The 27,706-nt window shown below is 27.5% G+C and overlaps 9 protein-coding genes across 9 annotated transcripts; 4 read left to right on the forward strand and 5 right to left on the reverse strand. All coding sequences in view use genetic code 12, as the record gives it.

The window, feature by feature from the left end:
- Positions 1 to 218: 218 nt before the first annotated feature.
- On the reverse strand, positions 219 to 2,729 carry CD36_53610 (conserved hypothetical protein; the record flags this gene model as incomplete). Its single annotated transcript, XM_002420611.1, has 1 exon — positions 219 to 2,729. The coding sequence occupies one exon, from the start codon at positions 2,727 to 2,729 to the stop codon at positions 219 to 221; it is 2,511 nt and encodes an 836-aa protein (XP_002420656.1).
- Positions 2,730 to 8,337: 5,608 nt separating this feature from the next.
- CSU51 (growth [negative] regulator, putative) lies at positions 8,338 to 8,595 on the forward strand (the record flags this gene model as incomplete). The annotated part of the gene is made up of 1 exon (XM_002420612.1): positions 8,338 to 8,595. One exon carries the CDS (start codon positions 8,338 to 8,340, stop codon positions 8,593 to 8,595), a length of 258 nt encoding a protein of 85 aa, XP_002420657.1.
- Positions 8,596 to 9,352: 757 nt separating this feature from the next.
- Positions 9,353 to 9,859, reverse strand: CD36_53630 (conserved hypothetical protein; the record flags this gene model as incomplete). The annotated part of the gene is made up of 1 exon (XM_002420613.1): positions 9,353 to 9,859. One exon carries the CDS (start codon positions 9,857 to 9,859, stop codon positions 9,353 to 9,355), a length of 507 nt encoding a protein of 168 aa, XP_002420658.1.
- A 215-nt stretch (positions 9,860 to 10,074) lies between these two features.
- On the reverse strand, positions 10,075 to 10,668 carry CD36_53640 (nucleolar protein, processome small subunit component, putative; the record flags this gene model as incomplete). Its single annotated transcript, XM_002420614.1, has 1 exon — positions 10,075 to 10,668. One exon carries the CDS (start codon positions 10,666 to 10,668, stop codon positions 10,075 to 10,077), a length of 594 nt encoding a protein of 197 aa, XP_002420659.1.
- A 414-nt stretch (positions 10,669 to 11,082) lies between these two features.
- Positions 11,083 to 12,885, reverse strand: CD36_53650 (calcineurin-like phosphoesterase, putative; the record flags this gene model as incomplete). Its single annotated transcript, XM_002420615.1, has 1 exon — positions 11,083 to 12,885. The coding sequence occupies one exon, from the start codon at positions 12,883 to 12,885 to the stop codon at positions 11,083 to 11,085; it is 1,803 nt and encodes a 600-aa protein (XP_002420660.1).
- A 2,265-nt stretch (positions 12,886 to 15,150) lies between these two features.
- Positions 15,151 to 16,551, reverse strand: CD36_53660 (MFS family transporter, putative; the record flags this gene model as incomplete). The annotated part of the gene is made up of 1 exon (XM_002420616.1): positions 15,151 to 16,551. One exon carries the CDS (start codon positions 16,549 to 16,551, stop codon positions 15,151 to 15,153), a length of 1,401 nt encoding a protein of 466 aa, XP_002420661.1.
- Positions 16,552 to 20,068: 3,517 nt separating this feature from the next.
- Positions 20,069 to 22,528, forward strand: CD36_53670 (conserved hypothetical protein; the record flags this gene model as incomplete). The annotated part of the gene is made up of 1 exon (XM_002420617.1): positions 20,069 to 22,528. One exon carries the CDS (start codon positions 20,069 to 20,071, stop codon positions 22,526 to 22,528), a length of 2,460 nt encoding a protein of 819 aa, XP_002420662.1.
- Positions 22,529 to 23,423: 895 nt separating this feature from the next.
- Positions 23,424 to 23,789, forward strand: CD36_53680 (hydrophilin-like plasma membrane protein, putative; the record flags this gene model as incomplete). The annotated part of the gene is made up of 1 exon (XM_002420618.1): positions 23,424 to 23,789. One exon carries the CDS (start codon positions 23,424 to 23,426, stop codon positions 23,787 to 23,789), a length of 366 nt encoding a protein of 121 aa, XP_002420663.1.
- Positions 23,790 to 25,062: 1,273 nt separating this feature from the next.
- CD36_53690 (esterase/lipase, putative) lies at positions 25,063 to 26,448 on the forward strand (the record flags this gene model as incomplete). The annotated part of the gene is made up of 1 exon (XM_002420619.1): positions 25,063 to 26,448. The coding sequence occupies one exon, from the start codon at positions 25,063 to 25,065 to the stop codon at positions 26,446 to 26,448; it is 1,386 nt and encodes a 461-aa protein (XP_002420664.1).
- Positions 26,449 to 27,706: the final 1,258 nt, after the last annotated feature.

Consider the following 27,706-nt stretch of genomic DNA (forward strand, 5'->3'; position numbering starts at 1 on the left):
CTATAAAAAATAATAATATTTATTTATTGTTTTAAAGATAAGAGAATCATACATCATCAACCACAACAACAATAGTACATGAAATTTTCAGGTACAAGAATTAGACAATATTATTATTTTATCTTCTTTACTTTAGATTCAGAAAAAAAAGGAAAGAATGAAAATCATAATATACAATTGACTGCAAAAAAAAAAAAGTACTTAACAATCAACAATATTCATTTAATGGTTATACTATTGAATAAGAATTCATTATCAAGTCCATAAAAATTTTCTAAACTAGTATTACTATCATTATTATCATAAAAATCTTCTTGTTGTTCTTTTTCAGTATCATTTTCTTCTTCCCTCATCATCTGTTCCCTTACTTCTTGTGGTTGTTGTTGTTGTTGGTTATGAAAACTTTCTATGCTATGTAAATTGGAATTACTTTGTTCATCATCACCATCATTTGAACTTTCTTCTAATTTCCCCATTAAGCGATCTTCATCATGAGGTAATGTTTCTTTTGATTTAATAGTATGATTTTGTTGTACTTCACCAACCTCTTCTTCCTCCTCTTCTTCCTCTTCCTCTTCTTGGGGATATTCACTAATTATATAAAGTAATGCTCCTGTTAATTGTTCATCTTTATCATATCCTTCATTTATTATACTTCCATTACTAGACATATTATCATGATTTATGCCAGTTATTATATTTCGATTTAATGTGGTATTAAATGATGATGATGATCTAAATTCAGTTAATTTGGGATTATTATTATTATTATTACTATTATTAGTAGTAGTAGTAGTATAATGATTTTCAATATTGATTGTATTATTATTCTTTATTTTTTTCTTCTTCTTCTTCTTGTTCTGCGTGGTGGTAGTAATAATAGTACCAATATTTGATTTCATTTCATGATCATCATCACTGATAACACTCTTCATTTCAAAGATTTCGGTTTTGTCCTTCCTACTGGTATTACTTTTATCATCTATTTTTGATATTTCAGAAATTAATTCTTTTTTTTTACTAACTTTATTATGAACAACATTATTATATAAATGTCGAACTTTTTTCTTCATCAATTGTATCACATTAGTTAATGATCCATGTTTTGAAGCTATTGATATAGTTCTTGTTGATGATGATGTTGTTGTTGTTGCTGAAGATTCTTGAAATGGTTCCCATTGACAATCTTCTTCTTGTTGTTGTTGATGATGATGTTGATGATGTTGATGATCGATCAATTTTGATTGATATATAGCATTAGTCATTAAATTATTATTTATAGTCATGGGATCATCAATCAATATTGTTGACAGAAATTTCGATGATATTGTAGGAATCATTGGATTTGGTGAATCTAATAATGATAATTTTGAAACTCTGGGTGTTGTTGTTGTAGTTGTAGTTGCTGTTGTTGTTGGTAATTTTCGTTTATATTTCTGTTGTTGATGATGATGATGAGAAGTTATTATTGGTGATTTTTGAGGTGATAATAGTAATAAATCTAATGATGGTTGATCTTGCATGTATGATGATGATGGTGATGATATTGATGGTGATGGAGGTATCTCATTATCAACAATATTATTACCAGTATTGTTATATTGAATTCCATTATGATGAATAATATTCTGATAACATTTATTATTACCAAATTCTCCTCCTTCTTCTTCTTCTTCTTCTTCTTCTTCTTCTTTTTCTTTGTAATTGTGATGGTGATGAATATTAAATTTACAATCATAACTTTCTCTTGATTCAATACTAGAATCAATTGATCCTTGTTCAATCAGTACATGATCACTAGTATAATCAATTAAACTATGATGTAATCGATCAATCAACTTTTTCCCCACCACTACTTTAGTACTTTCTGTAGGCGTAATCATACTATTCCCAACATTACCTCCTGCTGTTGAGATGGTTGTAGTTATTGTGCCATTATTAATGTTGTTGTTATTGTTGTTATTATTATTGTTGTTGTTGGTGGAGGTGGTGGTAGCAGTGTGGAAAAAATTCCCATGTGATGGTTGAAATGAGGCATCATCAGATATAATATTCAATCTATATTTATCATCAACTATTAAATTAGATGAAACAATAGATAATGTATCTACTAGTTCGTTACTAATGTTGTTGTTGTTGTTGATGGTGGTGGTGGAGGTGGTGGTGTCAATTCTTTTCTGGTTTTCTTCAAGGGTTGAAAAAATACTACAATCATTAGTTTCAAAGTTATTATTATTATTACTAGTAGTAGTAATATCATTATTTATAGTATCACTACTTCCACTATTATTATTATTATTATCATTATTTTGATTATGGAAATTGGGGTTGTTGTAAATATGGTTAGGGTTAGGGTTTTTGGTAAGAAAGAATTGATTTGATGTTCTTGTTTTTGATTTTAATAAAGTCCCTCGTTGAGAAAATTCAAATTCATTAAAATTTATAAATGAAAATGAATCATCTTGAGAAATTTTATGTAAACTTTGAGGATTTTGATAAGAAGAAGAAGATGATGATGATAATAGTTGTTTATTCCTAGGAATTTTGGGTATTAAGGACATTTTATCATGAAGTTGTGATGGACAAGTTCGTGATTGTTTCAGTAGATATGGATGAATAGTTGAAGATATTGGTAATGACAATTTTCCATTTCTTTTGATTTCATTGGATTGTATTTTTTGATCTTGATTGATGGATTTATAAATGAGTTTATTAGTTGTAGTAGACATGTATATAGAAATATCTAATTTGAAAGATTAAAGGAATACAAATTTCAAAAAAGAAACATCAAAAACACCGTTGGTGTAAAAAAAAAAAAAAACCATAAAGGGGAGGCAGAATATATTTTTTTTTTTCTTTTACCATATTCTATCTCTTCTTTGTCTCCTCCTATTCTTCCTTTTACTTGCTAAGTTTATTTACTTATTACTTTCCTATGTTTGGTTTTGTTTGTTTTTTTTTTTTTTTTTGCAATTTGGAAATTGTTAGAAAAGAGTACGTTTGTGATATATCACCATTCAAAAGTTGTTGGTAAAACTTTCATGTTATGCTGATGAAAATATAATTACTTCTAATAAAAACATTGTGGGACTGGGGTATGTTGTTTTTCTTCTTTTGATATGTCTTGTCAAGTTCAAGTTTTCGGATTGTTAATTATAGAAATAATAATAATAACTATTCAAGTCTGAAATGATTCTTTGGTTGCGAAAAAAAAAAAAAAAAAATAACACATCAGAAATTTTGACACCTATAGTCGGAAAAACTTTAATCAAAAATCAAAACTTCTGCTAAAAATATAAGAAAAATCACCAACAGTTTTAGTCATGTTTCGTTTTATATGTAGAGAATATCAAAGATCCTAATAATCAATCAAGAATTGAACCATCAATATGTTAATAATAATACCACAATACGCCTTCATTACATAAGGCATCATCTCTAAGAAAAATAGTAGGATATTACCATTATTGAAATTCACCATCACAACAATTCAAACGTTCATTCAACATCACACATTACCAGTGAAAATTACAATAAACTTTTGAATAATTATTTTTGGTTGCTATTACCAATCATCGTTCTATAGAACTTTTTTTTTTTTTTTTTTTTTTTTTTTTAAAAAAAAAATAGAATACATCGTTGTAACGATCATTCATAATATTACCCTACTTGCAATACTTTGTTTGAGTGCTTTTTTTTTTTTGATATTTTCAAACAATAATCAAAAGGGTAGCGCTGACAACTAAAAACAACCACCACCACCACCACCACCAACAAGAACAACAACAATAATAATTGATTATTGGTGATGATTTACACTTTCTAAGTCAATGAAAGATAAGTTTCTTATTATTTTTGATGACTGGTATTGCTGTTGTCATCACATCAAAGATTATAATCAAACATCCCTTGCTGCTGTTGCTTTAAAAACGATGATGGCAAAAACAAAAGAATGTGATTTTAAATGTCGCGAAGAGCAAACTTCCGATGATGATGATGATGATGATGAAATGTACACATTATAATAATATAATCCCGAGCAAAAGCAAACAAAACCAAAGCAAAAGCAAAGAAAAAGCAAAGCAAACAAAATTTGGTCTTTTATAGAAAGTTGCTAATTTCAGTTACCGAAATTATCATCATACAATTGATACGCATATGCGCATATCAAGATTTATTCAATATCAAAAAATGATTTTTCTTTTTCATTTATTAGTGAACATAGTAGTAGTAGTAGTAGTAATATCAGATAGATGGAGAACTACCAAATACGACACACAAATGTCGTCTTTGTCTATTTTTTGGTGTTTCTATAAATCAGAAGTGTTGATATTTTCAAAGAAGTCAAAATCAAAATTATTAAATTCCATAATCCAGGCTGTGCTGTGCTGTGAGTGTGTGGGTGAGGGTTTGTGTGAGGGTTTGTGTGTTCAAGATAAATGAGAAAATCTTTTCTTCTTTTTTATTTTTTTTTAAAAAGAAATTTGTATTTTTGTGTAAATATGTCCGCCTCATGCACAAAAACTTAAATGTATTTTTAAACTCTGTATTGTTTTTTTTGCACCCCATGTTCTTTTTTTTTTTGGCGCGGTTTGTCAGTTTGTCAGTTTGCGGGTTTGCTGGCTGGTTAATGTTAATGTTAATGTTAATGTTAATTACAAAGGTTATAAGAAAAAAAAAATTCGTTTTTTTCAATTTCAATTGAGCGTGATTTACACGACTATTATATGGTTTGTCTATTCAGAGACAAAGACCAACAATGAATGAATCAATATAATACAAAGTTGGGAGGAAGGGAGGAAGGGGGGATGGGGGGGACCTACTAGGGATCAATTTAGTTATAATCACCAAGTAAAAGAAATAGTCAATAGCCTGTCAATGTTCTATTTTGGTCGGAAAATAAGAGAGTCAAGTTCCATTTCACGATAAGATTCTAAAATTAATGTAGCAATTACATTAATTCGATTGATATTTCGAATTTGAACGTTAAACTCAATCTAATAGTAACAACAACAACTGTTGAAGGGAAGGTTTGTGGTTTGTTTGTTTGTTTGTTTATACTCCTAACGAGATAATACGCGTTAAGCCCAGAGCTGGAAGGAAGGAAGGATGGAATGAAAGGAATAAGGTCTAGAACATATGCACATTTCTTTAATCTACAACGCGAACATTTTAACTGCAAAACAAAAAATTGTTATTTGTCTATTTCCCTCCACATGATTCACAAATAACAGGATGAAAGAGAATCTTTCACAAAACATTATGGTGAATATCAAAAATTATTATTGAAGTATTGAGGTATTGAGATTTTATGATTGGTAGCGGTCAATGGAATAAATATTGGACGGGTGTATCTACAAAATACAACGGTTGCGTTGAGCTGCGCTGCACTGGCGGGTCCCTGTCAATTTTTTGTCGGTTGGTTGGTTGGTTGGTTGCTATTAGCAACGCCGAGATATTTTTGGGTACCACCACCAGATCGAACTCGCTTAGTCGGAATTAACACCGATTAATTAATCCGAAGCAAACCAAGCTTAATGGGGGTACTCTACTTTTTTTTGAATATTCCAATAAGAGAGTTTTGTTTATCTTTGTGGATAATTAATTTATGACTTTAATAGCTACAACATCATTTCTGAGAATTGACCAGAATCAAAGGCCATCAGTTCATACCCTAACAAACAAATAAATTAGATTCTTAGTTTGCAACAAGAATTGGAGAAAAAAAAAAAGAAAAAAAAAAAAACGAAACAACCTAACCTAACCTAACCTTGTTTGCTTTGTTCCTGGACCTGGATTGTATTTTTTGCAACAATCGGAATAATCAAATCAATTTCAAACGCAACACATACGATCAGCTGATAAAAAAAAAAAAAAAAGAAGGATCACGTTGGATATAAAATCTGAAACAAACAATACTAACAATAGAGGATTCCATTTTGAAACATTTGATAGTGATATCACAGTCCCAACTACTACTTAATAGGCTGACCAACCAACATTAGTTATTATCTATCTATTCCTGGAGATTCAGTTCCTTTATAAACCCCAGGTCATTTCTTTATCAAATATTTATTTTTGGCAAAAAATTTTTCGTTCTATGCAAAGAAAATAAGGGGTAAAGAAAAAAAGAAACTGACCGAGTGGCAATAACAAGAAGATATTATGTGAGAAGGCGTAGTAGTAGCAGTGTTTGAATATAAGGCGGGTTTCACATTAATACAAGTGGTGGTGGTGATGGTGGCGCGGTCATGGCGGTCTAGCCCACAAATAATAGTAATAGTAGGACAGAGAATGTCCAGGGGAAAAAGGCGGGAAAGAAAATGAAACCCGGTAATAATAATAAAGCCTATTGTTTAGTTTAGTGAACAAGAGCTACCAATTGTATTCATTCGAGCCAATGTTAGACGAAAGAAATAATAACAATAATAATAATATTGTTCTAAATAAGGCGGGCGGGCCGAGTAAAACATTTTTTGTTTGTTTTTTTTTTATTTTTTTTTTTTCATCCCTCGTCTCGATTTTTCTTGTGTAATAATAATAATAATAACAGCTATTATTTGTTATGGTTAGTGAATGAATGGAATGGAATGAATAATACCACGTGAATCTAACCACCACAAATAATGTTCTTTACAAGATAATTTTAACCGATTATAGAAATGTAATAGCAAACATACAATCAATTAATTAACTAGAAGAGAAAGATAGACCCATGGAAATTTAAAACTGATTTAAGATCATACATGAAATTTATCCATTTTGTATGAAGGGGGGGGACAGACAGAGTGGGGGAGACCTGGATAAATTCACAAGCGGAAAAACAATTGTGTGCGTGTGCGTGTGGGCTGGTTAAGTTAAGTTCTAAGGTTATCGTGGTGGTAGTGAGTGGGTGACAATTATTTGTTGTGTAGCACGCCTGTCGCGGTACCGAAGAGAAAAAAAAAAAAAAAAAAACATTAAGTTTGCGATTAGGTTTAACGTGGAATAAAAAACAAAAAAACTGGTGGTGGTGGTGGTAGTGCTTAAGTCATTTTGTGTAGAAAAGAAAAAATGTGCCCCTTTTTTTTTTTATTATCGGCAAAGACACAAGGAAAAAACAAAAAAAAAAAAAAAAATTTCAGTAAATAAATCACAATAAAAATTTTAATTGCAACCTTTTATAACCCAAGAAAAAAAAAAAAGAAACTTGAATAGAATTTTACAACAAACTGCAAACTGTTTTTAACAGCCAATAAAGTAATAGGGGGAGAGAAGGGCAAATAGATAGAATCTTATAGGGTAAGTATTAACATATCAATCAGTTGATACATTTTAGAGTTAACCGGTGGGTTCAATATTGCATGAAAAAGAAAGATATAACAATGTAGAAGCAGTCGGATCTTATGGGAAGACTTACAACCAGTGAATTTAGCATACCAATAAATAAAAAACAAGAGATGTAAGAGATGTTTTGTCCCTGTCAAATAAAAAACTTGGGGGTTTATTGTCTAGCTTTAATATATGGATGGTTGTCAAACACTTTTGGTATAGTCGCCCCCAGTGTGGAACCAGTGTGGTACCAGTGCTAGCACGAGTCTGGTGGTGGTGCCAGTGGTGTTCGGCAAAATAAATAAAAAAACCAACAACAACAACAACAACAACAACAATAATTTAACAGGGGGTGTAAAAAAGAAATTACAAAAATTATTCACGCTAATAATAACAATAATATTAGTAATTCTGTAACATCAGTACAATATGTAAATGGCATATGCACACTATGGTAAATCTTTTTTTTTTTTTTTTTTTGGTGTGGAAAAAAAAAATATATAATCTGTTGCTAAATTAGGAAACACATTTAACCAGATTGGGTTAAAGTATTTTTTTTCTTTTTGTTCTTCCATAGTCTAATCCGGTATATAAGTTGTGGTGGTAGTATGTAATATGTAAGAAAAATAATATTGTGCGTTTCTTTTTATTGACTCACAGACTTGGATGCAGGAAAAAATGTTATGAATTTGTTAGTGGAATTTCATTGATACCATTTGTCACCGGGTACACGAAGTTAACAAAAGATAAACAAAGCAAAGCAAAAAAAATTTTTTCTTTTTTCTTTTTCTTTCCAGGCGGTGGCGGCAGGCAAAAAAGGCAAAAGGGAAAAAGAAGAAGAAGAAGAAGAAGAAAGGAAAAAAAAAATTTAAAATATATAAAAAGGGTTGCAATTACCCACAATTTGCTTTTCCTCAAAAGACTTTTTTTTTTCTTTTCCTCTTTTCCTCTTTTCTACAAGGATAATTTTAATTCAATCTTTTATTCATCAAATCACCTAAGGTACATATATATATATTATCAACAATGCAATTCACCAAAGTTATCGCTTCATTAGCCTTAGTTGCTTCCATTAACGCTAAATTCCACAACACTACTGGTGCTGCTGCTGGTAATGGTACCGTTGCTGGTGGTTCCAACTCCACTGGTGGTGGTGCTGCTTCCAACCACAGTGGTGCTGCTGCTAACGGTTCTTCCAGTAAAACTTCTGGTTCCGGTGCTGCTGTCAACTCTGTCACTGGTTTAGCTGCTTTAGCTGCTGTTGGTGCTGCTTTATTGTACTAGATGCACAATACATTATAAAACAATTTTTTGTTTTTTAGAGAAAGAAAGAAGAACTTAATGGGAAAAAAAGAATAGAATTGGATGATGATACAGTTTTGGGTTAATTCTCAATGATTAATAATCAAATCCTTAATATAATTTAATTCATAGGTTTGTTTCTTTGGGATTTTAATTTGAATTTGTTGTTTTTGATTCTTTGATTCTTTATTTTTCCAAATTTTAATATTTTTAATTTTTTTTAATTTGTCTTTTTTGTATTATATGCAACATATACTATTACAATATTGTTGTTTCTAATGGTAATCTTTTATTTTATTTTATTATTCATTAATATTAATAAAGTAGTTTGAATTTTTTTTATTTACTTATTATTATAAACGGGGTTTTATATATATATACAAACACATTTTTATTCCAAACTAATTATGATTTTTGCCCCCCACCTTTATTTTGTTCTTTTTTTATTTTGGCATATCAATATGGAGGTTTTTTTTGATGGTTTATTCAGTTATTGTTTGAGACTAATGCTACTAGTTTCTTATCGTTACAGTCCTTTCTTCAATCCCTCCCCCCATCTTATTGTTGATTGCTGGTTTTAAAAGAGATATATACAAATATATATGGGGTTTCTTTCATTTTTTTGAAAGATCATTTTTAATACTAATTAATTTTTTGTTTTTTTTAATCTCCCAAACTATATAAATTTTTTTTTTTTTTTTACAATTATATATAGATTAATATAATTTAATTTTTTTTTTTATAATGTAGAATCAAATTCTTCTTTTGGATTAAATATATCTTGAAGTTTCTTACCTGTTTCGTTAAGTGAAGAAGAAATTGTACTTGTTGTTGTTGATAAAGTATCAAAATTGTTATTCTTTGAATTCAATTGTTCTTGTTGTTGAACATTACGAATGATTTGAAAACATTGGAATTTCATTATTGTTAATTCATTATTCTTGATAGTTATTAATTCAATTAATTTATGATAATTAATTAATAATTTATAAAATTTTTCAATAGAAATAAATTGATCAACTCTAGTAGTAGTAGTAGTAGTATTAGTAGTATCATCATTTTCTTCAATATTAATATCAATTGATGATATTGATATTTTATCAAATTTTACTAATAAATTCCATAATTTATCTAATTGTTCATTAGTGTTTGTTAATAAGGTTGATGATTGTTTGAAACTTGAATATATTGAACTGTTAAGATTATCATTCATTGTACATGATAGAGTTGGTTTAACTCTGTACATTAATTAAAAGATATTTACCGTTTTTTTTTTTTTTTTATTTGAGTGATATTAATGAATATAATATTTATTGCTTATGATTAATAAGCTACTCTTATTCATAACAAATAAAACAATATGTATTCTCAATTCTACAACTAACCTTCCCAAAATACCTTTTTTTTTTAACTTAATTCATTACATTTTTTTTTTTTAAAAAAAAAAACTATTTCTCTATTCTAAAACACATCAGGTAATCTTTCAATAACATAAGAATGACCTCCAACACTCATTATAGGAATTCCAGGGATTTTTCTTATTCTTCTTTTTAAATCTGCATCATTAGTAGCAACAATATAACATTTATGTTGAATAACTCGATTAACTAAACAATCATCAGCATATATTCCTTTATGACTACATTTTAATCTTTGAATTCTTGGATCTTTAGCTAATTTTAATGCAATTTTATATTTTGATCCTAATTTTTCTAATTCACCAATAACACAATCAGTTATTATTGGTATACATTTAGCCATTAAACAATCCATTAAACCTCTAATTATATCGATTTTTTTTTGAATAGAAAAATTTATAAAATTTGTATCAATTAATATTTGATATGGTGGTTTTATAGATTCATTATATTTGAAAAATAATGCTGATGAAACTTGAGGAATAGAACGAGTTAATTCTGGATCATCGGATTTTTTGGTAGTGGTGTTGTTATTGTTGTTGTTGTTGTTGTTGTTTTGAGTTAGACGTTGATCTTTTTTTGTGTTTAAAGTTCTTTTCACAGCAGCAAACTTTCTTGTCTTTTTAGCTTTACCCATTTTAGTATGATGTTATGTTGTGTACGAGTAATGAGATGAGATGAGATGAGATGACCTGAGATGTGGTGCAAGAAAAAGGATGAAGAAATAGTTTTGATAATTTAAATTTGTGGTTTCTCTCTTGTCTTTTTTTTTTTTTTTTTTTTTTTTGGCCATTTTTACACGCAAAAAAAAATGGACCGACTAATTTCTCGCCCTGGGTCCAAATCATCCACCGCCAACAAGAAATTATCTCCGTCCCAAAGGCTTTGTCCCTCCCCACCATTCTACAATTGTAATACCAGCAAAAAAAAAAAAATAAGTCATAATCATAATAGGTTATTATAAAAATATTTTTACAAATTTATCTAATATATACTATTAAATTAATGAATCAATTGAAGGATCTTAAGATCTTATTAAAATTTATTCCTTTTATTTTTTTAATTGAGGTTTTTCATAAATTGCTTGATACTCAAATGGTTTATTATCTTTTTCTTGACGTTTCCAACTTAATATTCGATTTTTTTCAAAATCTATTTCAAATAATCGTAATTTTCTAACGTATTGTTTATCTAATTTAGTTATACCTGAATCACCTGTGACACTATTATAACATAACCAAATTGATGATTTATTAGAATCATCAAAAGTAGATTTAGATAATAAACAAGCATCATTTTCATGTTCATGACCAACAGAAATAACATTATAACCACAATTTATTATATCATCATGAACTTTTAATTTAGTTTTATCATCTAATTCATGTTTTTCATTATATGAACCAACAAGTTTAAATTTCCCCTTGGGGCGGAATTGAGGTAATGGATAATGGAAAAATAATAATTTATAATCATTAATTAATTGATTATTGATTCGATATAAATAAGTCATTTGTGAATCATCAATTAAATGATCTTCTGAATCTAAAACCGTCACCGATATTGATGATGACGATGATGATGAAGAAGTGCTACTTTGTTTTTGTTTGATTTGGAAATTATAATTTGTAACTCCATGCATTTTATTACCCTTTAAATCATAATTATTATTATTATTATTATTATTATTATTATTATTATTATTATTATTATCATATTTATAATCATCAGGAATAATATTTAAACAATTTGGTAAAGTTGATAAAAAATTTATTATAGAAATTTTTGTTAAATGATTTTTTATTTCATCACCAAATGTATAAATAAATTTTATTTTATGAGCTAAAATAGGTTGTAAAGATTTTAATAAAATTGATTTAAAATCAATTGATCGATTAATATCAATTAAATCTCCAGTAATAATTATTAAATCAGGATTTTCTTGTTGAATTGAATTTTCAATAAATTTCAAAGTTTTCAAATCTGATGAACATTTAATTTCATCAATAATAACATTTTCATTAGTGTTACTATTAGATTCATCACAACGACCTAAATCTTGACCAAAATGTAAATCAGATAATTGCATAATTTTATATTTATTATTAGTAATTTCAATTAATTGAGAATTTCTTAAATTCATAGTTTGTTGATGAATTTCTTGTAATTCATTTTGATCAATTAATGTCATCATATTTAATGATAATATAGTATGAATAGATTCACTATTAGATAAATGTAATGATTTATGATGAGGACGTGAATCAATTAAATCATTATTACCAAATAATATATCAATTGATCGTAGTATAGGTAATTTATCATTAATTGGTTGATCAATATTAATTAATTGAATCTTTTTATATAAACTTAATTTCCCTGGTTCAATAACAACTTCTTCATAAAATGATGATTCAGATTCATCATCATTTTTATTAATACTAATATCAGTAATAATCTTTGTAGTTTGATCAATTGACAGTAATTTAATAATTAAATAATAATCATTTTTAATTTTACTATTATGATAATAATTTAAACTAGGAAATAATTGAATGTAACCTTTAGGTACATTACATTTACTATAAATATTACATTTTAATATTGTGAAATCACTAATTATTTGTATTGATTTTTTATTACTAGTAGGAAGAAATCCATGACTTTGTAATTGTTGAGCTTGAAATAATGATAAATCAGGAGAAATAGTTGATGAAGTAGAATTGAAAATATGAATCATAAATGTTAAAGTAATGAATCCAATTAATAATAATATCAATTTTTTATATTGTTTATTAAACATCATTAATATGTTAAATATTGATTTTGGTCGAGATTGTTTTATACTAGACATGATTGATCAGGAGGGGGGGGTAGGGTTGGGTAGGTGAGTCCCAAGAAGTATGATTTGGTTTGTGTACAAATGTAAGGGAAGAAATCGAATGATTTTGGAAGGGAATAATATACCTTTGCAATAAATGAATAATGATTTAAATTGATATTAATCTGTTGACTTGCTTCTACTTCTTTCTGGAGGATTGATTTTGGATCAACTGGAAATGTTGAAAATTATAATGGGATTGGTTTTTTTGGTTTTCGTTAGTTGATCTAAATTCAGATTTTTTTTTTTTTAAAAAAAAAAAGGCTATGTTGATTTTAGTTTGCAATAAAAAGAATGAAAACAATGTTACAGAATTGAAAATATATTTATACAATATCTTGTAAATACCACAACAACAACAAGAACAAGAAGTATAAATGAATATGAATGTAATGTAATGTAATGAAATATGGAAAAAGTGGGAAATCTCTTGGTGTTTATATTATTATATCAAAATATTTTCCATTCGTTGAAGATCAACAATAACTAACCACAACAAGTAATAGTAATATATCCGCTGCGTAAAAAAAAGTTATTTGCATAAACGAAAAATGCAATCAAAATGGTGAACCGCCTCTTGAAAAAAAAATGTAGGAGGATAAATGTATATAAAACAAAAAGGAATTAATACCAAGATTAGTAAAAAAAACTAATAAACAAGAAGAAGAAGAAGAATGTAAAGTAAACTAATCCTTAAATAGAAATGGAATTGGAATAATTTAAACCCAAAATTGAATTCACAAAATTGAAAATTAAAAATTGAAATCAATAAAATAACAAGAATTTTTCATACTATTTAAATATCACAAAATACCCAACCAACCAACCAACCTACCACCACATAGAGAAAGAGAATAATCAGTTTATGTTGTATTCATTCAAACAAAGAGTATTCTTTTTAAACTGGTTTATTGTAGTTGTAGTAGTAGTTTTAATTATTGAGACTATTGAAAGGGATGAGCAAGTTGAAAAGAAAATAAATTAATTGAAATAAGCATACAATCTTAACCATTAGAGTTAAATTTAAAAAGGCTAACTAAAGATCAACTAAAATAATCAACTAATCCTTTCCATATTAAATTAAGATTAAGATTAAGAATGAATGAATCAATCAATCAAGTTGTATTCAATATATACGAATCTAGACCCAAATAACAAACTTGCATTTATCATTATCAGCAACAACCACATTTAGTCTTACTTATTATAATATCTGTGTGTGGGTCTCTCTCTCTCTCTCTTATTCATATCATTTCATCGTCTAAAATCATACTTTCCTACATTCACAAACAACAATCAAACAATCATATATGTATGCATGTAGGTATGTAGGTATATAGGTATGTGTAAATAATGTAAATAATGTAAACGCGTAAATTATTCGATTAAAAATTTATTTATTCATCACAGGAATTAATCTCCCAATTAATTAAAGTACGTTGTTCATTATTTTTCAATTTCAATTGTTTATAATATAAAAAGAACAATAAAATCTATTTTCACTCTTGTGATTGTGATTGTGATTGTGATTATGGTGTTATTGTTAAACAAAGCAATAACACAAATCATATTCTCTGTTGTTATCCCACAATTGCCGTGATTTACACTCATGGACAGGCGGGCAGACAGGCAGACAGGCGGGTGATATGCTACTGATTCCTGTCTTGTAAATGTTTGATTATAAAAATTACTTCCATTATTCTAAAAAGTGGCTTAGTATACGCAATATGCAATCACAAAAATATAATGTATATATATATATATATATTGAAAATTCTCATTCGGTCATATATATTGAATTGATCATAACAATGTTTTTTGGTTAGTTTGTTACCAAAAAACAACAATAATCATCATTAGAGGTATGTTTTGTATTAATGTGTAATAACAGTGTTATTTGTTCATTAATTTTGCAAAATTTGTTATTATATATATATATATATATGATTTGATACACCAGAAGTTAGACAATTGTTATATATTTAATTGCAAATATCCAATAGTCTATAGTTTATTCATTCTGCTACTACGACCACTTTATGGACAACTTCTTATATTGCCATAAAATCTTCAAATAATAATTGAAATTGTCCACACTCAATTCGTGGTGTAAAGACAACCAATAGTAGTTGTATTGGTAACCAAAATTATTCACATATCTCTCTCATTGAAGCTATATATTAACCCCCTTATTCCTCTCTTCTATTTACACACGCCACCCTTCTCCTCCCCCCCATTTTATTCTATTTCTTGAATTATACTTTGTTTTAATAATATTTCTTGATCCAAATGTAAAAAATTAATTGCTAATATCATATCTGCCAATAATACACAACATGAATTAATAATAAACCCCCAATATAATCTATTAATACTAGCCAATTCCCCAGTTATTATTGGTCCAATACATCGAGCTAAAGTTTTCCCAATATTTACTATCCCCATAACTTTAGTTATATCTTGTTTAGGCATTATTGAAGTCAATAATACTTGTCTTGGAACAACATCCATTGATGAAGTGGTGAAATATAATATTAATAATATTGCCACCATGAAGTAATAATCTTTAGGGATAATAGTTAATCCAAAAAATATTGCTGATGGGATTTGAGTAAATAATATTGCTTTTACTGGTCCAATTAATTTTGATAAATAAGCTGATGGTAATGAAGATATTGAATCCATTGAATTAGTTATGAAAAATAATAATCCAAGACTACTAGCAGTTAATTTAAAAGTGATTTTTAAATAATAAACTATCCAAGCATTAGGCATAAATCCATAACCTAATGAATCAAGCATGAAAATACATAATAATCGAGGAAGATAATATTTGGAAATATTTGATAATTTAGATATTTTAGTACCGGTTGATAAGATTGATGTATTATCTAAATCATCAGAAGATTCATTACCTTCTGTTAACAAAGGAGAGTCTTCATTATTGGAAGAAGAAGAAGTAGTAGTAGTAGTAGGAATGTGGTACTTATTGTTTATCTCACATTTTTCTGATAATCCCATCATTAAACTAAATTTAATCAAAGCAATACCAGAATATACAAAAAAAACGTATCGATAACATTGAACAATATCTAACCCTAATGATAAATTCCAATAATCAATTAATATTCCACATAATAATGATCCTATAGCAGCACCAGCAGTAGCAAATAATCCATAAAAGGCAAATATTTCTGGTCGATGATTATGAGGAGTTAAATGAGCTATACTTGCTTCTTCAACTGATTTAAATGGTCCAGTTTCATCACCACTTGGTGATATAACTCCAAATATTGCTGCTATTAATAATATATAAAAATGAATTGTTTCATTATTAATTTCAATATTAATTCCAAAAATAACCCCCAGAAAAAACATCATTATTGTCCCCATAATCATAACATTTCTTCGACCAATTTTTTCATCAGCATTCCAAGTAAGATAATAAGATATTATGATATCACCAATTAATGTTAATGTCATAAATAAACCAATTTTAATTTCATTAATATTTAATGATTTTAAATATAATGTTAATACTTGATTTGTTAATCCATAATTTGCCATTCTGAAAAAAACTGACCCCCAAAGAATTCTAATATCTTTATTGGATTGTAATAATGATTTCCATAAATGCATAACTTATAGTAGAGTTTTAGTTTTTTTGTTCGATGAAATGAATGAATGAATTGAATGAATGAATAACTGAAGAAGAAGATGATGATGAAGGGGTAGGAATCTGCTGATGATTGATAAGGAGAGATTTTTTTTTTTTTTTCAATTGGTTTAAAGTTGCACGCGATGAATGCTAAAAAAAATGGGTTGGATGGAGAGGGGATTTTGGTAACCACCGAGTAATAATAATAATAATAATAATACTTAATAGTGAAGTGGAGTAATACAGTCTTAGCATTATTATAAATAATTGTATACGTGAATTAAATAGTTAATTGAGAGAAGAAGTGAAGAATAAGTCAAACAAGAAATTGGGTCTTGTGATTAGTTTTCCTGATATGAAAAGATACTACGTATGTTAATTACCCATCTTAAATTAAAATCAGAATAGATTAAGATTACAAGAAATTAATTAATTAATTAACTAATTAGCTGTAGTTGATGAAAATTGTGATAATACACTCTTTAGGACTACAAGAATTTGAAGAGAATATTTTTAAATTGAACAAATTAACCAAAATCCAATGAAAAAAAAAATTGAGTAAGTGGTTGTTCTTAATCAATATTGAAAACCATATATAAATACTTCTAAAAGCAATGAAAAGGATCTAACTTATTCCTAATAAACCAATAATTTGTATTTGAAGAATATTACAATTTGATCAAACCATGATTTCTTGTTACTAGCCACAAAATTTTTTTTTTTTTTGCACCCAATAATGAGATATGAATTTCTGTTTTGAATCTATATAGAAAGTCAAAACCAAAGTCAAAGTCAAAGTCAAAGTCAAAACCAAAGCCAAGACAAGACTCTAAATATTTAATGAAAAAAATGAAAACTTGACAAACTAACGGTTCAATTGTTACAACCAATTCAATAGGCAAAAGACAAGGAATCTTTTACATAATTTCTTCCTCTTCTTCCTCTTCCTCTTCCTCCTCCTCCTCATGCCCAACAAATATTGGCAATATAAATCTACCACTTGAATGTCAAGATTTTCTTAATTTTAACTCTTACTTAATAATTAAGGTAATGAAATATATATCAAACAATATCTTTCATTAACCAAGCAATGGGAAGAAAACAAACAAGGTAGCAAACAAAAGATGTTAACAATCCTTTTGTAAGAGGGAAAACATAAGAAACACAAAGTAGAAAGAAAAAAACAACAGCTCAACAGAGATCCACATATTGGTTTTATTAGAGATTACGAAAGAATATCTCGAACTTTAATTGAAATTTTATCCCTACCATGAGATAGAAAGTTGAACACTGTTAAGTTTGAATTGAATTATTTGAAAGGAGGAATGAAAATTGGAAAGGGTAGTGTAATAAGTACCAAGAAATGAGTGGATTCGCGTCTTTGGTCGTGTCTAATGACTGAGAAAATTTTTATTAATAGAAATTTTTTTTGTTTTTTTCTTTTTAGTAGTAGTAACACAAAAAACACCAAATTTAATAAATTAGACGATTTTAATATTTCTTTGATAAATATATATAAACTCCTTCTTTTAACCTCCCTCCGGTCCTTGTTTCTTCCATTACTTCTACTACTACTTCTTCTTCTTCTTCTTCTTCCAGGTTTATAATAACATATGATATTCCTATTGTAAAAACCAATTACGATATCTTTTGGGTTTGAAAATAGACTTTTTTTTTTTTTTTTTTCTACCAATAATACTTTATATCCTTTACTGTTTGTATTGTTCAATTTAAAGAATTACGTGATTCGAGTTGGGAGAGGGATATGTAAACCTTTTCCCGTTCAACCCGCCCTATTTTTATTCTATTCTATTACTGCATATCTCAACCCCCCCCTTTCACAAATAACTAAAAATTCTATTTTTAGTTGTTATACTGAAAGCAGATTGAATAATAATATCAACAGTTAAATGTCAGATCTAACTAACTAAACATAGTAGTAGTAGTAGTAGTAGTAAGCCAAGACCAGACCCAATAATTCAACGGTATATCATCGTTGTCGTCTAGTCTACTATGATGATGTTAATGATGTTGTTGCTGTGTAGCAAGTAAGTCAGATATAATTATATCTCATTGCCTTAGATTGACATTGCAATGTAAAACATGGTTTTAATTTCTTGAAGGAAAGAAAGAAATAGAGAGAGAGAGAAAGAGAGAGAGAGTTTGAAATTGACACGCGCGAATTCGCTTTACTCAAATTCTGCAAATATAAACGAAACCCACAACGTGAAGAAAAGTTACAAAAATAACAAGAATGCCAAAAATCATTTAAATTGCTATTGTTCTTTTTTATAAACTAAGCCCGTTTTGTTAAGAATAAGTATTCTAAACAAAGATGATAATTGACTTCCTGGAATACTATATACATCTTGTGTATCAATCAAGGAAAGTATCGAGGAGTTACTTGTTGGTGCTGAGTTGAATAAGATTAATATTGATTAGGGAAATATTAATCCGCAAGAGAAAGCTGTTTAACTTTGAATGGAATGAATAGTAAAGGACGTGGAGGTGTTGATGGTGGTGGCATAAGAAAAGGAGGTGTTTATACTTGCATGCATATTTTACACCCTTAAGCATAAGAATAAACATAGTAGTAGTTGTTGTTTTTGCAGTATACATTCTTCTTCTTCACTTTTTATTCAACACAATTTTTTTTTTTTGAGTTTCATTTGTTACTTTCTCTCAATACTGTGGTGGTGGATTACTATTACTCTTATATATAATGATATATTCAATCTATTGTTAAATTGAAAAAGTTATACCATAAATCAAACAACCCTGAAGTTGAAATTTCTTCTTAAAAGTTGAAATTTTTAATTTTTCATTCTTTCTTTTTTTTTTTTTACCTCTTTTCGGGTTTTGTGTAATATTCGTTTGTTGTTCATTGTTTTTGTTTCTTGCTCCTATTCATTTCATTTATCTTTCATTCTCTCACCCATCATCATCATCATCATCATCATCATCTTCTTCTTCTTCTTCAACAATCACTATTTACTATTAATACTTTTTTCTAATATTTTCATTCACTTTCTTTCTTACTTTTTAAAAGGGGTTTCTTTTCCTTTCTTTTCATATTTCATTTATCACCACTATTTATCTACACTTTACACACTCAAATACAGATTAACTACTAATTAATCATCACCTAGTATCACCCAACTTTCAAGAAATCTCCACATTTCTACATACCCACATACACACACTCGTTATCTATATATTTCCAACTATTTTACATTCATTATCGGGTCATTCATAATCAATATTGCCCTTCCATATACACACGCGTGATATCAATCTCTAAGTCAGTTAGTGTGGATTCCTGTGTGATTTTATTATTCATTATTTATACTATTTGAGGAAATTTTTAGTAGTAGTAGTAGTATTATTATTATCAATTATTGCCTCCAATTCATTCGTTCTCCAACTTATACCCCCCCCCCCCCCCCTTGGTTTGTTAAAATAATTTAATTTAATTGAGCTTCAAACAAACCTACATACATGATGATACATCAACGTACATTATCAACTGATTCATTTAGTTTTCACAATAAACACAACAACAATAACAACAATATGCTTCATTCTAATAAACAAATTAACATTAATGATACAAATTTTGAAGAAATTTCAATACCTTCAAAAAAACGTTACAGTGAAATTAGCATTAAACAACAACAGCAACAACAGCAACATCAACAAGTATTTCAAACTCCTAAAAACTATTGTCCTTCTCCATTACAACAACAACTTACTCGATCATCATCTATACGTAGTAATGGATCGATGAATACTATCTTGCAACAACAACTTCAACAACAATCTCCAATGGCAATATTACAACAACAACAGCAACAACAACTGGCCCCAAATACTCCACCATCACAATACATTATAAATGTCAATCGTACTCCTACCAATTTGACACCATCACAACGATTAAACTTACGTAAATCCAACATTAATAATAGTATTTCCCAATACAAATCTGATCAAACCAATATATTCAAATATAAACAACAACCATTACCACCGCCACCACCAGCAGCAGCAGCAATTCTACAACAACGAGGAGGAGCACCTCCTATAATTGATGATGCTGATGAATTAATTGATGATAATGTTATATTTAATGTTCCATTCTCTCAATCAGTATTATCATTGAATCAACATGAAAAGTTTTTATTTGATAATCAATCACGTAATATGTCATTTGTCACAGATGATTCTACTAGAACAAGTTCTATAATATCTCATGTTAGTATTAATGATAGTGCTTCATCAATTGGTGGAACTACTACTAATGGAAATGATTCTATTGAAGAAGAAATGCATAATATTACTACATCAACAATGAAAAATAATATTATGACAAATATTACTAATGAACAATTTAGTAGTATATCAAAAGATGCTCAAGAATTAACTGTGTTATGTAATAAAGATGAATTTGCACAAATTTATGATGAAAGTTTCCAAAAACGGAAAATGTTATCTAATTTCAAAAAAATTCAATCAATACTACCTGGTCGTACTACTAGTAGTGGTACTAGTAGTGGTACTAGTAGTGGTGGTATTGATACAAAATATTATACTTTCACTCGACCAACATGGTTACCACCTAAATCTAGTTATGAAAAAGCCAAACATCAAAAAGAATCAGAAGATATATTATATAATGCACTTTATCAAGAATCTCAATTACAACAAAAAAGAATTATTGAATTAGATACTACATTAAAACAACGTAATCAAGATATCAAAACTTGGGAAAGATCATTATTAAATATTAAAACTTTACAAGAATTATCATTTAAAGATATAACTGAATTATATTGGCGAGGTATTGCTAATGATATACGTTCTAATGTTTGGTGGAAAATTAATTTATTGAAAAAACCCGGGAAATTTAATGAATCATTTTGTGATTTTTATTTTGATAAATATTTAATAATTCAATCAAAATTATGTCATTTAGATAAAATATCAAGAGAATCAAAAGGGAGTGCCCATAGTGGTAGTAATAGTAATGATGATGATGATGATGATGAACAAACCTTGCTTAATTCAAAAGTGTTTGATGTCAAATTATTACAATGGGCGAAATTATATAATCAAATTTATAAAGATTTAATGATTAATGTTTATCCCGATGCAAATTATTTTCAAGATCATCAAGTTATTAGTAAAATTAATAAAATTGTCATTAGTGTGATTTTATATTTATGTGATCAATCTGAAGCAACTACAACTACAACCACCACAAATTCCAATTGTGATATTGATATTTTTAAATTTTATTTCCCAGGAATGATTAATTTTGCAGCAATTTATTATTATAATTTTAAAAATACTTATAAAAGTTTTGTTTCAATGTGTCAATTTTATAATTTACGATTACCTAGTATGATGATAACTTATTTAAATTGTTCAACTAATGATTTAAAACTTCAATCAATTTTAAAATCTTCTTTAAACAGTTATATGATTTATAAATTTGAAAAAATTTTGAAATTTAAATTAAATCGTATATCAGTTCATTTTAAAATTCATAATATTAATTCATTTGATTATTTACCTCAATTAATATTAAGTTTAGGTTTAAATTTATTTAATTTTGAAATTAGTCAAAGAATTATTGATTTAATATTATTTGATCCAAATTATGATGAAATTATTATTAATTTAATTATTAATTATATGATGAAAATTCAACATAAATTATTTGGTAATAAACAAGAAATTTTATCCGCCCTATTAGGTGAAAATAATTACACCACTACTGCTACCACAACTACCACAAGTACCAATTCATCACCTTCTAGTTCTAGTTCTGGTTCTAGTTCTGGTTCCGGCTCTACTTCAAATCATAAGTATATCACTGGTCTGAATACTTATCGATATGTTAATGTTGGTTATGAAATTGAATTTATTAATTCATTAAGAGAATTATGTAAATAAACTATGGAGAGGGAAGATTTATTATTATCTATTTCAAGAATTGAATAATGGAAAATGGAAAACGATGGAAACATTCGTTAATTTAAGTATTATTATTATTATTATTATTATTATTTTTATGAAATAACTATATAAGTATATATAAATGTACAATAATTTTGTATAATACAGTTCAGTTCTTGTCTACAATAGAATGACCTGGAAAGGTTTATACAATAGTTGATAAAGATTATAAACAAACTAAACTGATAAGAAATAATTTACACGATTTAGTCAATTTTTCACCAAATCTATCTCTCTCTCTCTTGATGTGAGTTCTCTAAACTATAAAACAAATCCATTCTTTAACCAAAATCAATATAAATATCATTTTGTTTTCAATAAATACTAGAATTTGTTAGTAATATTGGAATAATTAGCAATTGTAGATTAACCTTCGATTAACAAACTTGTAATGAATAGAGTTCAGAAGAAGAAGAACAAGAACAAGAAGAAAGGTATAAATGGTCGTGTCAATATGCACACAAAAAGAAAAAACGAAGTTCGTATTTATAATTAAGAAAAATTTGGAACAAACACGCCCCCTTCCCCAAAGAGATCACGAGTTTTTCTTATTGCCTTCCTGCCAAGACACAGTGTTATAGCCTCGATTTTCTTCTTTTGTCTAATTTTAAAAATTAACAACAACCACCACCACCACTACTACTACTACTACAAATAAACGCAGATTATATAAATCATCTGCATCTATTGAAATCTTTCCTCCCATCCATCAATCCTTATTTGCTAATCCCCATTTATATCAAACTTAGATAAATTAATCCTAAATTATTCTCCCTATATATATATCCACCCAATCTTAGATAACACCACCCACATATATATATAATAAACAATGTCAAAAGACGAATATTTCAATAAACCTAATGGTCCTCCACCAAACTACAATAACAATCAACAATCACAACCACAACAAAGTTATGTACCACAATCACAACCCAATTATTCTCAACAAACTCAAGATCGAGGAATGTTTAGTGGTGGTGGTGGACATCATCAACAACAACAAGGATATAATGCTTATGGACCACCACCTCCACAAGGTGGATATTATCAACAACAACCAGGTGGTGGTGGATATTATCAACAACAACAACCTATGTATGTTCAACAACAACCACGTTCTGGAGGTAATGATTCTTGTTTAATGGGATGTCTTGCTGCATTATGTGTTTGTTGTACTTTAGATATGCTTTTTTAAAAAAAAGTATCCCAGTTGTTTTATTATTATCGTTGCCTTCCCTTCCTCCCTCCTTCCTTCCTCCTCCTTTTTTGTTCGTTTATTTAATATCCCAATTATACAACTATTTCATTTTTCATTAAGAAATGGAGATTGATTACAAGTTTTGTCGGTTTTCTATTTTATTTTTTTGTTTTTTTTTGCTAATTAATTAATTAATTAACTTATAAAGTTGTCTTACTATCTTATGAGAATGTTATAATTAATTAATGGTTATTAATATATTCTCAGATTATGTTCCATCACCACCACCACCAGTGGGTGGGTGCTTTTTATTTACCAATTTTTTGGTGTTTCAGATTCAAAAAAAAAAAAAAAGAAAAAGAGATCTAATTTATTATTAACCAATGTAGTAATGTATAGATATATCTCAAAGCATCATAAGAATTATTATTAATATATAAATAATTTGATATAATTAAGTTTAGAAAAAGAATTGTAAAAATCTACAAATGTGTAATGATTTGTTTCATCGTATAAATCAAACTACTCCAACAACAACAACAACAACAACAAGAAGGAAGAGGAAAAGAAGATTTATTGGATTTTATACAAACGATGATTTAAAGCCTCAATGACGTATATATATATATATAAATTATAAACGACAAAACAACATTTCAAATTGTTGATGGTGATTGTAATTCTTAAAAAGAACAAAAGAGAGATCAGAGTAAAGATTAAATAGGATTGTTTGGTCGTATAATTCTGAGTAAGATCACCATCATCATCACCACCACCACCACCACCTACGCTCTGTTCGAATTAATCATAGCAGAGCTTAAGTTGTTAAATAAACAATAGAAAGAAGAAGAAGAAGAAGAAGTAGTAGTAGTAGTAGTAGTAACAGTAGAAACATGGTTTATCAAATATTAATCCACGCAAATAAATGAAATAAATGAAAAACAACAATTCAACAAATTCAACAATTCAACACACAAAATTAATGATGGCTTAAAATTAATCATTAAACAGTAAAAATTGATTTATTACATATTTGCTTGCTATTCTTTATTTATAAAAAAAATCATCAAAAAAGTGTTGAACGAATGAATGAAATTTATATAAAGTTCACTTAATTCTCCATTTCCATTTTTATATCCAACATATTCATCTCACTTCTATCAGTTATATTTGTGTGTGTGTGTGTGTGTGTTTGTGTGTGTGTTTGTGTTTGTATATCCATAATCACTTACTTTAATCAACTCATTATTGAAGCAACGGATCAACTATAATGATTACATTTAAAGGATTCTTTTTAATTTTATTACTTCCCACTAGATTATTATCATTTATAATTAAATATCCTTTTATTAAAGGTATACCAGGTAAATATCAAAATAATTTTTCAAAATCATTATTTATTAAATTATGTCGATTAATTCAATTATTACCAATATCTGATAAAGGAACATTAAATTTTATTCTGACAAATTTTTTATTAAATAAAATTATGAAATATTTATATCATACAAGATATTTTATTAAAGATTTAAATAATTTTGGTGAAAAATTTGATGATCAAAGTTATTGGATTCATGAATCAATTAATAGATGTAAAAATGATCCCATAATAATTTATTTACATGGAGGTTCTTATTATTTTGATAATTCATTAAATCAAATGGAAAGTTTATTAGGAATTTATCAATTATTAAAAAATTCATCATCACAACTCAAAGATAATAATAATAATAATAATGATGATGATGATGATGTCAATAAAGATAAAATGAAGAGGAAGAATAATTTATCAATTTTAGTTTTGGATTATAAATTAGCTAGTAAAGGTTATAAAATGCCTTATCAATTAAATCAATTAATTTCAACTTATAAAAATTTAATTTATCAAGAAAATACTAATATAATATTAATGGGAGATTCTGCTGGAGGTAATTTAGCTATTACATTTCTTCAACATTTACGAATAACTAATTGTAAAAATTTACCTTATCCTAAAAGTTTAATATTAATTAGTCCTTGGTGTAAAATTGTTCCTGAATTATCTGATTATACCAAAGGTCATTCAATGTATGATAATAATAAATATGATATAATTGAATGGAAAGCAGTTAAAGAATTAATTCAAGATACAACTCCATTAATGGGTGATTTATCACCAGCAAATTTAACCATTTCACCAGGAAATTTACCTTATAATCATCAAGATTGGGAATCTATTGATACTTTAAAACAATCAGGGTATTCAACATTTGTTATTATGGGAGAATATGAAACTTTACGTGATGATATATTAAATTGGTGTCAATATGCATTAAATTCAAATTTATCTCTGCCAATTAAACATACTCAAGGAATATTTGATAATAATATTCATCAATTTGTTAGTAACCACAATAATAATAATAATAATAATAATAATAATAATAATAATAATAATAATAATAATAATAATAATACTGATACTGATACTGATACTGATGGTGCTTATATTAAATGTATTATTGAACCTAATGGGATTCATGATGGTAGTATGATATTTGAAAATGATATATTAAAAGAATTTCAAAAAAATCCAACCATGAATTTACAAACTATTAATAAAGAAAAATATTTTGGGATTTATCAAATTGTTCAATTTTTAAATGAAATTTTATAATCTTAACATGGTAAGGGAGAAGAATTGATAGATATATAGGTGAATTTAATATAATATAATATAGTATAGTATAGTATAGGAAGTAGTAAATTATGTTTAATGAACTGGTCACGTGTAAACATCGCCGCCTATTAATACAAAACAAAAAACTTCATTATTTTAAACTGTTCCAATTGTGACTAGAAGATAGAAATAGAAATTGAAATTGAGATTTGATTAAACTTCTAAAGAATAAACTAATTAGGTTAAGATTGATAATAAATATATGATTTTAAAGTATTAAAAGGATATATATACATTGTATATTTGTATACCATCAATCAAAAGATCTCGTCTAATTCCGTTCCAACCGAAAGAAAGAAAGAATCATTAAAATTTCTTACTTGTATTATTAATTCTAATTGGTTGGAATATTCTTTATTGTTTTAAGATTTCCCAATTTTGTTCCATAAATTATATTTCTCCGCCACCTTCTTCTTCTTCTTCTTGTATAGTAAGAACAAGATCATCACAAAGAGTGATAATCCGGGGGAAGAGATGTTCATTAGGGTTTTATAAATCTTAGTCAATATATATTTCTAAACATTTTACAAAATCAACCCGCCCCTTACTCACCAAGAATGTGATTAAGATATAAGTTAATCCAATAAAAGCTCTATAACTAGCGGGAAACATTTTATAAAGAACATAATTATTGAGAAAGTCTTGTAACAAGTATTGACCAATAATAATAATTATAATTAGAAGAAATTGCAGTAATAGTTTGTAAGTAAATTGTTGGGAAAGACTGGACTGGTAGTAAAAATTTAAACGGTTTATTTTTTTTTTTAAGCGGCAATTGACTTAGTTGATAAAGTTGCTGAATATAATTATAGTGAGGGGGGGGGCAGAAGAAAAGCACAGATTAATACAAATATAGAATAGAAGTGAAATATACATTGTATATAGATGAGATATAGAGAATAACCCCCAATGATATGAGAAGATATTACAAGAAGAAAACAGACAATAATTGAAGTTTTTGCATTCCAATTTCAATCAATCAATCAATCAATCAATTTTGTTCAATTGTTTTTTTCTTTTTCTTTTTTTTTTTTTCCCCTTTCTTCCTTCCTTCCTTCCTTCCTGCCCATCCATCCATCAAGTTTTATTTAATATTGCTATCTCAATTTCTTTTTCCAATCTTAATCTCAATCTATAATAATAATCTTACCAACATATCAAATATATTAAACAATTACCAAAACCCATCGAGAGA

This window comes from Candida dubliniensis, chromosome 5 (genome assembly GCF_000026945.1).
Source record: "Candida dubliniensis CD36 chromosome 5, complete sequence".
NCBI lineage: Eukaryota > Fungi > Ascomycota > Pichiomycetes > Serinales > Debaryomycetaceae > Candida > Candida dubliniensis.